This window comes from Priapulus caudatus, unplaced genomic scaffold, assembly GCF_000485595.1.
Source record: "Priapulus caudatus unplaced genomic scaffold, Priapulus_caudatus-5.0.1 Scaffold1533, whole genome shotgun sequence".
NCBI lineage: Eukaryota > Metazoa > Priapulida > Priapulimorpha > Priapulimorphida > Priapulidae > Priapulus > Priapulus caudatus.
Genome location: NW_014578594.1, coordinates 2,501 through 16,247, shown reverse-complemented (window position 1 = coordinate 16,247; position 13,747 = coordinate 2,501). Strand labels below are relative to the sequence as shown.

The window sequence follows — 13,747 nt, the reverse complement described above, 5'->3', positions numbered from 1 at the left end:
AGAGACAGCCACCTTGCACCGATGCGGTTTTTATCCACTGACAGTTTAGCTATCGCTGCCGGCCGGAACCTACTCGCCTACGTCTGCAAGCAGTATGGACATATATGTGTACTGATTATATATATATATAATACCACCTACGTCACGCACAGACGCCACGCACGCACGCAGTACGCGCCCGCAAGCAGCGCACGCACGATCCCGTCTATCAATCAAATTCAATCGAGCCAATCAATCAATAAAAAATTCTTCAATGGAGCGATGTTGCATACCCGTAGCGCGGTATGCAGGTAATCTTCGGTTTGTCTCGCGATGCAATTCGCGATATGTCCGGATCAGGGGTTGGCCGCCCGCCATCGTCACAAGTCGCTGTAGTCGAACGGTTCGTCGTCACCGCGCGCGATCTGCTTCGGTCGGCGACAACTCGGTGGCTTCACCCTATCGTGCTACATCAGCGTCTTCGACAGGCCCAGCCCCGGGCTCGAGTCGCTGTGACCAGCCGTAGTGCCTGTTCCCACTTGCGCAGTTCACAGGACACTGGTGGTTATGGTCACGCGCTTCCAATCGGGACCTCTCGAGTTGAAATGCGCGCAATTGCGCGATGATGCGCTGTATGTAAGCTCGCGCTGTGTCCGTTCGGAGCGGGACAGGCCAGCGGGCCGACGGGCGAGCGATGCAGCGGCCGCATTCGGTGTAGTAACGGATAGCTGCGGAAGCGCGCGCCCCCTGGCGGGGTATCCCACAGCGTGGACTCGCGTTCTGCTTGTAGATGAAGTTGAGCCGATGTACGCCGTATGCGCGTTCGTCTCTGTCGGCTGCGGCCCAGGAGCGACGCCCATCTGACTGAAGTATGCGAGTCCGGTTGTTGTCGCAGCTGGCGATATGAACTCTGGTGAGAAGCGGAGCAGGGCGTCCTCGAAGCGTATGCGAAATTGTCTGTGTCTGACGGATGAAGCTGACTTCGGCTAGTTCGGGCAACATGGGGGGGGGTTTTCGTGTACACATGTACGAACTGTGCTGTAGAGAGGATGAGATAGAGAGAGAGGAAGATATGGTTAGAGGGTAGATTCAATTAATCATAGCTCTGCTATGACTGGATGCTCATGGTACACGTCGTGCGCGTTGTACGAAACTTATGCGGATGGAATAGATAGCAAAAATTAGTAAAAAAGTGAAAAAGAAGCGAAAATGAAGAAGAGGAGAGAGAGGAAAGCGGTGAGAGAGGAATGAGAAAAAAAAAGGAGAAAGAGAAAAGTTATTGAGAAGGTAAACATATCGAGTTTTAAAAATATATACAGACAGCGGACAGTCACCGAACATTTTATGTAATCTTGTTTTATCCTTAAATTACATTCGTGAGCTCTATAAGTGATTGTACTTATTACTGGCTGATGCGCAATATCGCTTTTTGTTTCAGTCCACCATAATTAAATCGCATGCTAATAAAGTTACTTAAGTAAAAATGTAGAGTATTTCCCACTTGGGACTAACATGTAGTGCATATGTTCTCACTTACGGTAACGAGTGGGAAAAAACGGGATTAAGTATTAGACATAAAGTGTGAAAGAGAAGAATAAAGACATAAAAGACAAAAATAGAAGGAGATTATGAATGAGCAGAATCGAATTATTCAATTTAACAACAAGTTGGGTAGCGAGATGTCCTGGTGGCGCCTGTGATTTATATTTCGCCTGAATTCGTGAAGTTTATGGCGGTGGATCACATGACACAATTTTTGTTTTCTCTTCGGTAATCGCCATAATTCTGTCACGTGTTTAGGCCAAGGTCAGGCAAATTCACGGTACTTGAATCGCATATGAGCTCCGATTTCTTCCAAAAATCGCTAACACATAGTAATGTGTGCACTATGTTGTGTTCTGGTTATGGGCGAGCGTGGAGTGAGTGCATTTATGCCTCGATCGGGGACAGTGCAAATTTCATTTACATCTCTTTCGATAATTATACGCAGTTTTTAGTGATTCACTGACTGTGCAATCTTAACTTTTTCATGCTTATATACGTTCTTTTACTCCCTATATTTTGCCGGTGCATTCGGATGTATCAAAATGCGTTCGAACAAACCACGGCTCGTATCGAACTCTCGCGTGGCGCCTAGACGCGGAGAATTCGTGGCGGATCACAATTGCCGTTATCAATTAACAAATGCGTTCGCGAAGCAATAGTGCCCGTCAGGCGGGGCACTATTGCTGATTCATAGTGCTGCTGCGTTATCCATGGGTATTTCAACGATTTAATCACGTTTGATTGCACTAAATTGCTTTAATATTTATTAGACATCTTTATTAACATTATATTATATATTAGTTTAATTATATAGGGTTATATTACATATTTATATATTAGTTATATAATAGATCAGTAGACTTATATATATATATATAATAATATATATATATACTTATATATCATGGATATATATATATAATATATATATCTCTCTCTCTCTCTCTCTCTCTCTCTCTCTCTCTCGCTTTCTCTCTGGTTACATCTCTCCTTCTCACTCACTCACTTGCGCGCTCTCTTTTCCTCTCTCTCTCTCTATCTATCTATCTTTCTTTCTTTCACTCACGCTTTCTCTTTCCGTCGTTTTCACTCTCTCGGACTTTCTCCTTCTTCGTCTTTCTCTTGAACTCTCTCTCTCTCTCTCGCTCTCTATCCCTATCTCTCCCACACAGCTCCCTTCTCTCCGTCTACCACACCGCGGTCTCTCTCTCTCTCGTTCAGCAGTTCGTCAGCATACTAATCTGTCATAAGTTTGACAATTGCTAATTAATCCTTGTCGGTGAGCTGCTACTGCTGCTGTTGCTGCTGCCGATGAGGATGACGACGACGATGATGTTGATCATGCGCGGTCTTTAACGCTTCCGCCTTGGGCATTTTCTGCTGGAATCGGCTGAAATAGAATTTTCTGGTGATGACGTTGTAATTATGATGATGGTGACGTTACGACGATGATGGTGACGTTGTTTTAATATCACGTTTCCGTTTGCGCTCTCCCTCTCGTATTTGCTCACATTTGCTCTCGCCCTCGCTCTCTCTCTCGTTCTCTCTCTCTCGCTCTCTATCTCTTCTCTCTGTCCGTCTGTTCGTCTGTCCGTCTGCCCGTCTGTCCGTCTGTCAGTCTGTCTGACTTTGTCTGTCTGTCTGACTCTGTCGTTTTCACGCGTTCTCTCTCACACACTCTCGTTCTCTCTGTCGCTCGAACGCGCTATCTCACTCCCTCTCCCCCTATAAGTCTATCCTTACATACCCCCACACTCGCCCTGTCGCTCGCTCAATTGCATGCAGTCTGTCTCACTGGTTGTCACGCACTGCGTTTCTTCTCTTCTAGCCTTTCTGCTAGCGACGTGTGAAACGGTGTCAGTGATCCTCGGAAATTTATTCAGAGCGCCCGTATCTGCCATCGACACTGGTCCCCGTATAGTCTACATATATTGCCTAGCAATTATTACCAATGCGAGATGGGTCGGTTCCATTATTCGCCTTCTCCTATATGCAGAAATGCTCCTATAATACAGTGGCAAACTTCCTAGCATTCTGTATAAGCGTCTGATCCTCGCCAGCTTCACCGTGACCTAGAATCGTGATTGTTCCTCTGTCGGGACATACGGTGTCGTGCATAGACAGCCCGTCCGTCTGGTACCGTGGAACTGTCGCGTGTCGTGCTGTTCCGTGTCACCGTGTCGCAGGTCTGCTCATTTCACCGCCGCTGCTTCTTCCGCTGCTGCTGCTCGTGTGTATGCATGTTAGTTTGATGTCATTCCCTGCTCGAATTGTAGCGGTACGTGTACCAGCCGACAGCTTAACACTGAGTCACCAACCTCACCTGCATACTGCTACCTGCATGCAAGCGTTCGTTCGGCTAACACTAAATGAGCGGTAGTCGGGCACGGGACTCAGTACACGCTATGGGAGTGAGTAGCGAGATCAGCTCTCAGGGGACCGTCTAGGTAGTTATCCGTACTTGCAACAGGTGCAGACGTGTGCACTGGTGTTCACCGTACAGTGGCAAGCATAGACTGCCACCGATCGGAGCACGGTTACGTATAAGCACAGTAGCCTGCGCAAATGCGTGTGTGTCTAGAGCTTACCCGACGCATATGACACCTACTTAGTGCGGAATATTCTTTTTTCGGTCGCCAGATGGCACGAGTAGAACACTGTGAGCAGACCCGTATTATATATATATATATATATATATATATATATACGGCTCTTACTGTGAGGCTCGGTGTCCTTTCTGTTATGTTCTTCTGACAGTTGGATGATGTGCGGATCAGTACAGATTAAAATATATGAGGCGACCGCGTGACTGGGTTGTGGGTATTTGTCACAATTAGAGGATGAATAAACAGGAGAGAAAGATAAAGGACCAGAAAATTAAGTAACATAAGTTATTAAATTAAGAGAAGGAGAGGGAGTGGGAACAGCAGCAGCAACAGTAGCAGTAGTAGCAACAGCAGCGGCAGGAGAAATTAAGACTGATAGCAGAAAGAGCATGGAGAAGAATAGGAACATCGAGAAAAAGGGTAGAAGGAAGAAGACGGTGAGGAGAAGTAAGAGGAGGAAGAAAAGAAAGAAAAGAAGCAGGGGGAGGTGACAAAGAGACAAAGAAGAAAAAGGAGATGGCGGCGAGCATTAATTGTAAATAAATAAATAAATAAATAAATTATTGAAGAAATGAGAAACATTAACATATATATATATATATACGTATAGATAGATAGATAGATAGATAAATAAATAAATAAATAAATAGATAGATAGATAGATAGATAGATAGATAGATAGATAGATAGATAGATGGATGGATGGATAGATAGATAGATAGATAGATAGATATAACAGCGCCATTACGTGGTTTTGTACGACATGGCCTGTTAGCGTGGCGGTGAGCACGTCACACTGTCGGGTCTGTCTCGCCAGGCACGCTCGCGTACCCGCAGCTGACCGCACGACGGGCGACGTTGAACGCTCGTATGCGGTGCGTCGCGAGTTTCTCCACCATTCTCGTCGCAGGTCCTCGATATCTGCCGATATATGCCGATTATAATCTCTGCTGATTACTTTATTGTTACGCGAAATGAGCGGTTAGGGAGAAACGTAGGCAAAGAGAGCAGCGACGACGAGAGGAGACAGGAGAGGAGGGGTGAGTGAAGAAAAAGAGCTAAACAAGAGAGAACAAACGAGGCAAACACCACGCACACAGCACGCACGCACGCACGCACAGAAACACACAACAACACATAACAGACTAAGAAAATTAAAAGAGAGACGAGAGAGAGAGAGAGAGAGAAGAGAGGAGTGGGGAGAGTGGCGAGGGAGAGGAGGAGGGAAGGGGGAGGGGGAGGACCGGTAAGAAGACGAGGAAGACAGGAGAGGAGAGAGAGAGAGAGGAGAGACGGAGAGGAGGGAGAGGAGAGAGGAGAGAGAAGAAGAGAGGAGAGAGAGAGAGAGAGAGAGAAAGAGAAGAGAAGAAGAGAGCAGTAGGAGACAGCACAGAGGGCCGCGAGGGGACGAAGAGGAGAGCGATACAGAGAGAAAGCGATAGGGCGGTCGCGCGGATGGTACTGGAAAGATGAGAGATAAGAGAGAGTAAAAAGAGCGGGAGGAGAGAGAGACGCAGAGGGGGAGAGGAGAGGAGAGAGGGAGAGAGAGGAGACGAGAAGGAGGATGAGGAGAAGAGAGAGAGAAGAAGAGAGAGAGAGAGAGGAGAGAGAGAGAGGAGACGAGAGGAGGAGAGGAGAGAGAGCAGACGAGAGAGATGAGGAGACGAAGAGAGGAGAGAGAAAGAGAGAGACGAAGACGAGAGATTGATGTTGAGATTCGAGAGAGAGGAGAGAGAGATGAGGGAGAGCGACGAGAGAGAGAAAGATGCAGAGAGAGGAGAGGGAGTGTATAGCGAAGGTACGGGAGGGAGGGAGCGTGAGGGGAGGAAGAGGATACACCATTTTACGTCAACGAGTAAACGCTGCAATCACTGTGTAAAAAATCTACGTATGTTTGCGTATTCTATTATCTAGCTTATTGTGATGAGCATTCGTAGTTTCATGCGCTAAACAGCGGGGTGGTCAGCTCTCGGGACATCTTACACCCCGCAAAAATCACATACTCAATCATTCGTTATTTTACCGATTTGTCGAGACGATCTTTCTGGTGTAATTACGTGCTCTGAGCAATAAATAGTTATGTATATACGGAATGATAACATATATAACGGAAGCCCGCATTCTAATGCTTGTGAATTACCGCTATTGCCAACAAGATGGCAGCCACCACCGATGTACTTTTCCGACAGGGTTGGTGCGCACATCGTAAATGCGTGGGATTTCGTATAGTGGGCGGTTATAACCTTATGAGCATTATTCCGCGTCAGATCAAGTATCGTGATGCGTATAGCCTAAAAAAAAAAAAAAAAAAAAAAAGCAAAAATGTTATCATCAATAAAATACGTTGATCAATAATTATCTTTGGCACAGCACGACTGAAAGAAAACACGTGTTCCCCAATTGCCATATGATAACGTCGCTCCGCGCTCTTTATGGGTGCTATTTTACTATTTTTTCTAAATTGTCATCGCTACCTCATCCGACTCTATTCAAGTGATATAGCTCGTAAAAGCCCACACAGCGATGAACGTTGAGGATCAGAGTCCCGTACGGACTGTTCGGAAACCCTCGTTACAAGTCTCTATTTGGTTGCTCAAAATGTATGTGTAATCCTCATGTTTTGAAAAGAATTTACTAATTACATCGAGGGCGTTATAACAGTTAAATAGAGTTCATTGGTGCGCGGATGCTTGACACATGAATGGACGCATGTAGGCATGGATGCGGCCTTGCGCAGCCCAGCAGAGAAGATCATTGCTAGCCAGTCGGAAGGTGCATAAACTCCCTATACTCGAGCACCGGAGCGGTGAATAAGCCGCTAACAGTCGCACTGCGCACGCCGAGAGGGGGAGGAGGGGAGAGAGAAGGGTGGAGAGGAATGAGCGATTGATAGAGAGTGAAGCATCGAAGCCGACCGATGATAAATATAGAGGGTAAGAAGCCGCTGAAAAAAACTCCAGCTGCGGGCAGAGATGAGAGAAAGGAAAAGCAGTGGCACGAAGAGAGAGACGAGAGACGGGAAGAGAATGCTACCAACAGACAGAGAGCGACAGGCCACCGACGAGAGAGGGGGGATCGGTTTGGAAATTGATAATAGGTTACGGTACTGGCGGGTAAATATGCATTAATGATTTTATCGACTCTAAAATAAATAACTCGTATTACCTGCCTTATTAAAAGCGTTTAGTGTCTATTAGCTCTATAATCACGCTAACAATGTTCAATTAACGCCATCAATACCTGTGATAGAAGGCTGTGGCGCGTGCACGTGTACACTCAACGTCTAAGAAAGAATCGCAGCGCAGAATTGAGAAGGAAGAGGAGAAGGAGCGAACGACCTGAGAGTGGGGATGGAGATGGTTGGTTGAGCAAGAAGGCAGCGGCTAGAGCGAGTGCGCGAGAGGAGAAGAGAAATGGATGGAGGGTGGTACGGCCGCACGAGGGAAACGAGAAAACGTTTCATAGAGAGCGGACGTGAGAGAGAAAGAGAGAGGAGGCAGAGAGAGAGAGAAAGAAAAGAGAGAGAGTTTAGCGTGTGTGTGTGGTGCGTGCCGTGCGTGCGTGCGTGCGTGTGGTGTAATCGTGTGTTCTGCGTGCGGTGAGCGTGTGTGTGTTGTGGCGTGTTGTGAAAGGGGGAGGGCGAGAGTCAGACACAAAGAGGGAGAGAGATTGAGAAGACACACAGTGTACAAGAAAAACACGTGAATCGAGCTCCCAATAGTTCATCTCCTCCATGCGCAGCACCGATCTATAGCGAGGACGTACGGTGTATATACACACCGTCGTTGTCTCCATGCGCAGAGCGCGCTTCAGTCGGGACCGGTATTCGATCGTTCCCCCCTTCATACTCGGACGACCGGCCGGGGCAGCGCTGTCGCTCGTACAGGACGATATGCTGTAAACATCGCTATCAAAGCTGTCCCTGCAACACACACACGACAAGCACCCACGTTACAATCACCTATATGTAAACCACAACAGCTTCACGGCCGCCCTGGTATCGGTCGGGTACGGTCATACGCGTACACTAGGTATCATTCATGTCAGCACAGATTCATGCTTCAGGAAATAGGCCGCTGCATCGCATAAAAAATGAAGCATTAAAACGCAGAGGTCGGCAAAGCGTTGTTTATGAACGCCTTCCCTTGTGTGCTGGATTTTATTTGAGAAGGCCAGGGTGATTTCTTCGATGAGGATGTTCTAAACTATAGCCTAGTTTAACGTACTTTATTGTTAGGTATAGGTTGATGTTGGCGCCGTAGAGTGTCTCTATGCCAGCGACGGTCCCATATCGCGAATTCCATCCTTGAAGGACCTTTAAAGCGACCTGAAACACTCGTGCTGTAATCACGTGTCGGCCGACCTGCGTCTGCTGTGTTTTTGATATGTCAACGTTGTAATTAATCGATGAAAACACCCATAAATTTCTCATTAGATGTGCTCGAAAAATAAAAATTGCCGCAGCGCAACCAGTATCAGCATTTGATACGGAAAGAGATACGATATAGTGGGATATTGGTTTGCTTTACGTAGCGTTCTTGCGGTATGGCGAACATACGCAGATGCGCGCGCCACGCATTCCCTTATCTTGTCTAATGTCACCATACCTGTCAAAATACGGTGCTGATGCTTACCATAAGTAGCATATACTTGTGTTTCCGCGGCAACAGAGTAAACAAAGTGCGACACACACATTTCAACCCACCACGACGTGGTCCCGTGTATTAGTAGGACACCCAGTCCGTTGAGTGATGGGCAGATTTATACTTGAAGATAAGATAGATTAAGATACACAGAATTAGGGTTATCTGCGACCATTAGGCATATGATTCAGTTATAGGGGTATAGGGCCAAACTTTACGAAAAACTCTTAACCCTACTCTAACTGGTAACACTAATTCTACCGCAACCACAACATAGTCTTAACACTAATCCTACTCTAAACCACTCATATTTAGCCATTAACACTAATCCTACCCTAACCACAACATAGCATCAACACTAATCCTACCCTAACCACAACATAGCATTAACACTAATCCTACCGTAATCCTAACCCTTACCCGAAGCCTTAACCCTAACCACAACATAGCATTAACACTAATACTACCCTAATCCTAACCCCTTACCGAAGCCCTACCGTAACCCAACAACCCTAATCCGTGGCCATAAACATACTCTAAAGACGAACTCTAACCCTAACGTTCGATCTAACTCCCAAGCCATTTCTACAGCCGTGATATCTAACACACAGCGTGATCTAACTCAGCAAGGTACCTCAGTTGGATGACTGCGCATGTTTTGCCAGCCTGGCAGCAAGCAGCCTGTGTTTACCGCTATGTTTTGTTACTTTGCATGTCATGTTATGTTTTTTACCGGACGAATATGTATATCTTTACGTTATGCTAATGTTTAGCATTTTACCTGCGTCCGCTGGCTCTGTATCGATTCAGATAGATCTCGGAACAGTAGCATCCTCACCACTTCCTCACTTGTCCTGGCACGCGACACACGGGCGACCGACTTGCCACTCCGGCGTGGTCTGATCGCCGCCCACGCCCTCTTGTGTCCGCGGGGTGCCCGCTCGTCGCTGCTGTCGGCGCGCTGCCCCGTGCCTTCCCCCGTGAGGCAGGTCCCTCTTTCGGTCTGTGCGGTTCCTACGATGGAGTCGGCTGCCCCTGAGGCGTTCGAGCGGCGTATGGAATGTTGGCGTTTCGTGCCAGATGTTTGCCTGTTGCTGCTTTGGATGACGTCTGCCGGTGCAGGGCAGCGCCGAGGGCGTGCAGGGCTGATCTCGTCCCACTCCTCTTCCTGCTCACAGACATGTAGACGCAGTTTCCTGGTCGCCGCCGACAAGCCATCGTCATGTTAGCGTGTGTGATTATTCTGTGTGTATTAGTCACGGGACTGATGCTCTTTTTCGCCTATCTTTCGCCACCCGCCTTTTCTCTTTCCTCTATCAACCTCTATCTGTTTATATGCACCCTTTTTTCTCGTTACTCTCTTTCTCTCTCTCTCTCTCTCTCTTATATATATATATATATATATATATATCATATATATATATATATATATATATATATATATATATATATGCTACTGATCTCTATTATATTAACTATATATAATATTATGTTAATATAGATCTCTATATATTAACTATATATAATATATGTTAATATAGATGTCTATAATATATTAACTATATTTAGTGCATCACGTGATAAATCGTTGAAATCCCATTGGATAACGCAGCAGGCACTATGAAGCAATAGTGCCCGCCTGAGCGGGCACTATTGCTTGCGCGACGCATTGTTATTATAACGCATTGTGTTCCCGCCACGAATCTCCTGCGTCTGGGCGCCACGCGAGAGTTTCGAACGGCGGTTGTGTTTGTGTCGAACGTTTTGTTACATCGAATGCACCGGCAAATTAGGGAGTATAAAGAAGGTATATAAGCATGAAAAGTAGATTGCATAGTCATGTGATGCACTAAAAACTGCGTTAATTATGATAGAGATGATGAATTTGCACTGTCCCCGTCGAGGCATGAATCACTCACTCCACGCTTCGCCCAAACGCAGACCTAACATAGTGACACATTACTAGTTGTTGAGCGATTTTGGGGAGAAATCGGAGGCTCGATATGCGATTCAGTACCGTGAATGTTTGCCTGACCTTGGCTTAACACGTGATAGAATTATGGCGAGTACGAAGAGAAAAACAAATGTGTCATGTGTCAGCCGCATAGAACTTCACGAATGCAGCGCATATAAATCACGCGCCACCAAGGAAGCTCTCGCCCGCACGTTGTTGTTATAGAATAATTCGATTTCTTGCTCTCTTTCTCTTTCTATTTTTGTCGTTTTTGTCTTTATTCTTCTCTTTCACTTTATGTCTATATTATCCCGTTTTTCCCACTCTTTCCGTAGGTTGGAACATGTGCTACTACATGTTATCCCGTGGGGAAAACCTACATTTTACTTAAGTAACTTTATTTAGCAGGCGATTTAATTATGGTGGGTACTGAGGACAAAAAGCGTAATGCGTCAGCAGTATAGTATCTATAGAGCTTCACGAATATTAAGGATAATCAAGTTAATAAATGTCGGTGACGTCCGCCGTCTGTATAGTTGTTAAACTCGATTGTTTACCTTCTCATACTTTTTCTCTTTCTCTTTTTTTTTCTCTTTCTCTCTCCCCCTTTCTCTCTCTCTCTCTTTCATTTTTTCTTTCTTTTTTCACTATTTTTACCAATTTTTTGCTTTCTTTCCTCCGCATAGGTTCGTACACGCGCCACGACGTGGTACCATGAGAATCTCTCATGCAGATGCTATGATTAATTGAATTACCCTCTACAATCTCTCTCTCTCTCTCTCTCTCTCTCCGTCTCTTCGCACAGGTTCGTACATGTGTCACGACATGTTGCCCTGGGACTGCCGAGTCAGCTTCATCGTCAGACACGACATGCGCAGACGCTTCGAGGACGCCCTGCTGCCCTTCTCACCAGAGTTCATTATCGCCAGCGCCGACAACAACGACGTCGGCATGACGTTCCAGTCAGGGGCGTCGCTCCTGCGCGCAGCCGACGACGACGAACGCGCATCGGCGTACATCGGCGTCAACTTCTACAAGCAGAACGCGAGTCACGTGTGGGAGTACGCCGCCAGGGGGCGCGCGCTTCGCAGCTATTCCGTACACACCGTGCTGCCGCTGCATCGGCGGCCGTTCGGCCCGCTGGCGCTGCCCGCGCCGCGGGACACGCGCGACTTCATACAGCGCTCTATCGCGCATGCGCGCTTCAACTGCGAGAGGGCCGAGTGGAGAGCGCGTGACGCTAACCACAGTGTCGCTGTGAGCTGCGGCGAAGTGGGACAGCACTACGGCTGGGTGCACAGGCGACGCGAGCCCGGGGGCTGGGGCCTGGTCGAGACGCTGATGGTAGCCGATAGGGTGAGCCACCGGTGTGTCGTCGACGAGCCGTCGTCGGCGGTGACGACGAAGCCGTTCGACTTACAGACTTGTGACGAGTGGCGGGCGGCCAACCCTGAGCGGACATCTCGCGATTGCTCGCGAGACTAACCGAGATTTACCTGCAGACGCGCGCCGGGATGCACATGCTCCATTAAAGAGATTTTATTTTTATTGATTGATTGCTGATTGAGATTTGATTGATGCGGGGTGCGTGCGTGCGTGCGTGCGGGCGTGCGTGCGTGCGTGCGTGCGTGCGTGCGTGCGTGCGTGTGTGTGTGTATTATATAATATAATATGTACACATATTATGTCATCTGCTTGCGACGTAGGGCGAGTAGGTTCCGGCCGGGAGCGATAGCTAAACTTCAGTGGAAGAGAAAACACGTGCGGTGCATGGTGGCGTCTCCTCGCCTCGCTATAGCGGAGGGGACTAACAATCGGCTTGTAACTCATGGTGCCGTCCTAGTCCCGCTCTGGGCGTGGAGTAATGACGGCAGTAGATAGGACGGTAGACGGAACGATGAAGCCTATATGGTTTCTTTGCCGCACAGTGCTAGATGTATAAGCACTGGCGCATATGGCGAACGTAATCGGATCTCCTTTAAACATGCGACCAAACAGAAGATAGGTGCAAACGCCGCTGCGCTAATGGGGTTTCTATGTATTTACGAGATAATTCGGCTCGTAAGGTGAGACCTGCGCCGGATCTCAGAGCCGTTCAAATGAGAGACGGAAAAGCTGTCAGATTCTCATAAACGTTTTACGTGTCTACCCTAATCCTAACCCTTACCCGAAGCCCTACCGTAACCCACAACCCTAATCCTGGCCATAAACATAACTCTAAACGAACTCTAACCCTAACGTGATTCTAACTCCAGCATTCTAAGCGTGATTCTAACCACAGCGTGATTCTAACTCCAGCAAGGTGCCTCCAGTGATGACTGCGCATGTTTTGCAGCTTGGCAGGCAAGCAGCCTGTGTTACCCTATGTTTTGTTATGTCATGTCATGTCATGTTATGTTACGATACGATATGTTATCTTTACGTTATGTAATGTTAGCATTGTTACCTGCGTCCGCTGGCTCTGTATCGATTCAGATAGATCTCGAACAGCAGATCCTCCACCATCCTCACTTGGTCCTGGCCACGCGACAACGGCGACCGACTGCCACTCCGGCCGGTCTGATCGCCGCCCACGCCCTCTTGTGGCGGGGTGCCGTCGTCGCTGCTGTCGGCGCGCTGCCCCGTACCGTATTCCCCCGTGTAGGCAGGTCCCTCTTTCGTCTGTGCGGTCGCTACGAGAGTCGCTGCCGTGAGGCGTTCGAGCGGGTATGGAAGTGTTGGCGTTGTGCAGTGTTGCTGTTGCTGCTGTTGTGGATCGTCTGCGGTGCAGGCAGCGCCGGATGCGTGCAGGCTGATCTCGTCCCACTCCTCTTCCTGCTCACAGACATGTGAGACGCAGTTCTGGTCGCCGCGACAAGCCATCGTCATTGTAGCGTGTGTATATGTGTGTGTATATCACGCTGATGCTTCTTTTTCGCTATCTTTCGCACCCGCCTTTCTCTTTCTCTATCAACCTCTATCTGTTTATATGTCACCTTTTCTCTATCTCTTTCTCTCTCTTTATATATAGCTTGTAAGCA

At 47.6% G+C, this 13,747-nt stretch overlaps 1 protein-coding gene across 1 annotated transcript in view; it reads right to left on the bottom strand.

Moving 5' to 3' along the window:
• The window catches only part of LOC106816924, a 35,319-nt gene extending 21,610 nt beyond the window's left edge, over window positions 1-13,709 (bottom strand). The window contains exon 1 of the mRNA XM_014821566.1: window positions 13,174-13,709. Coding sequence (XP_014677052.1) covers window positions 13,174-13,595 — 422 coding nt within the window. The 5' untranslated portion in view covers window positions 13,596-13,709. The remainder of the gene's footprint in view (window positions 1-13,173) is intronic.
• Between the last annotated feature and the right edge of the window lie 38 nt (window positions 13,710-13,747).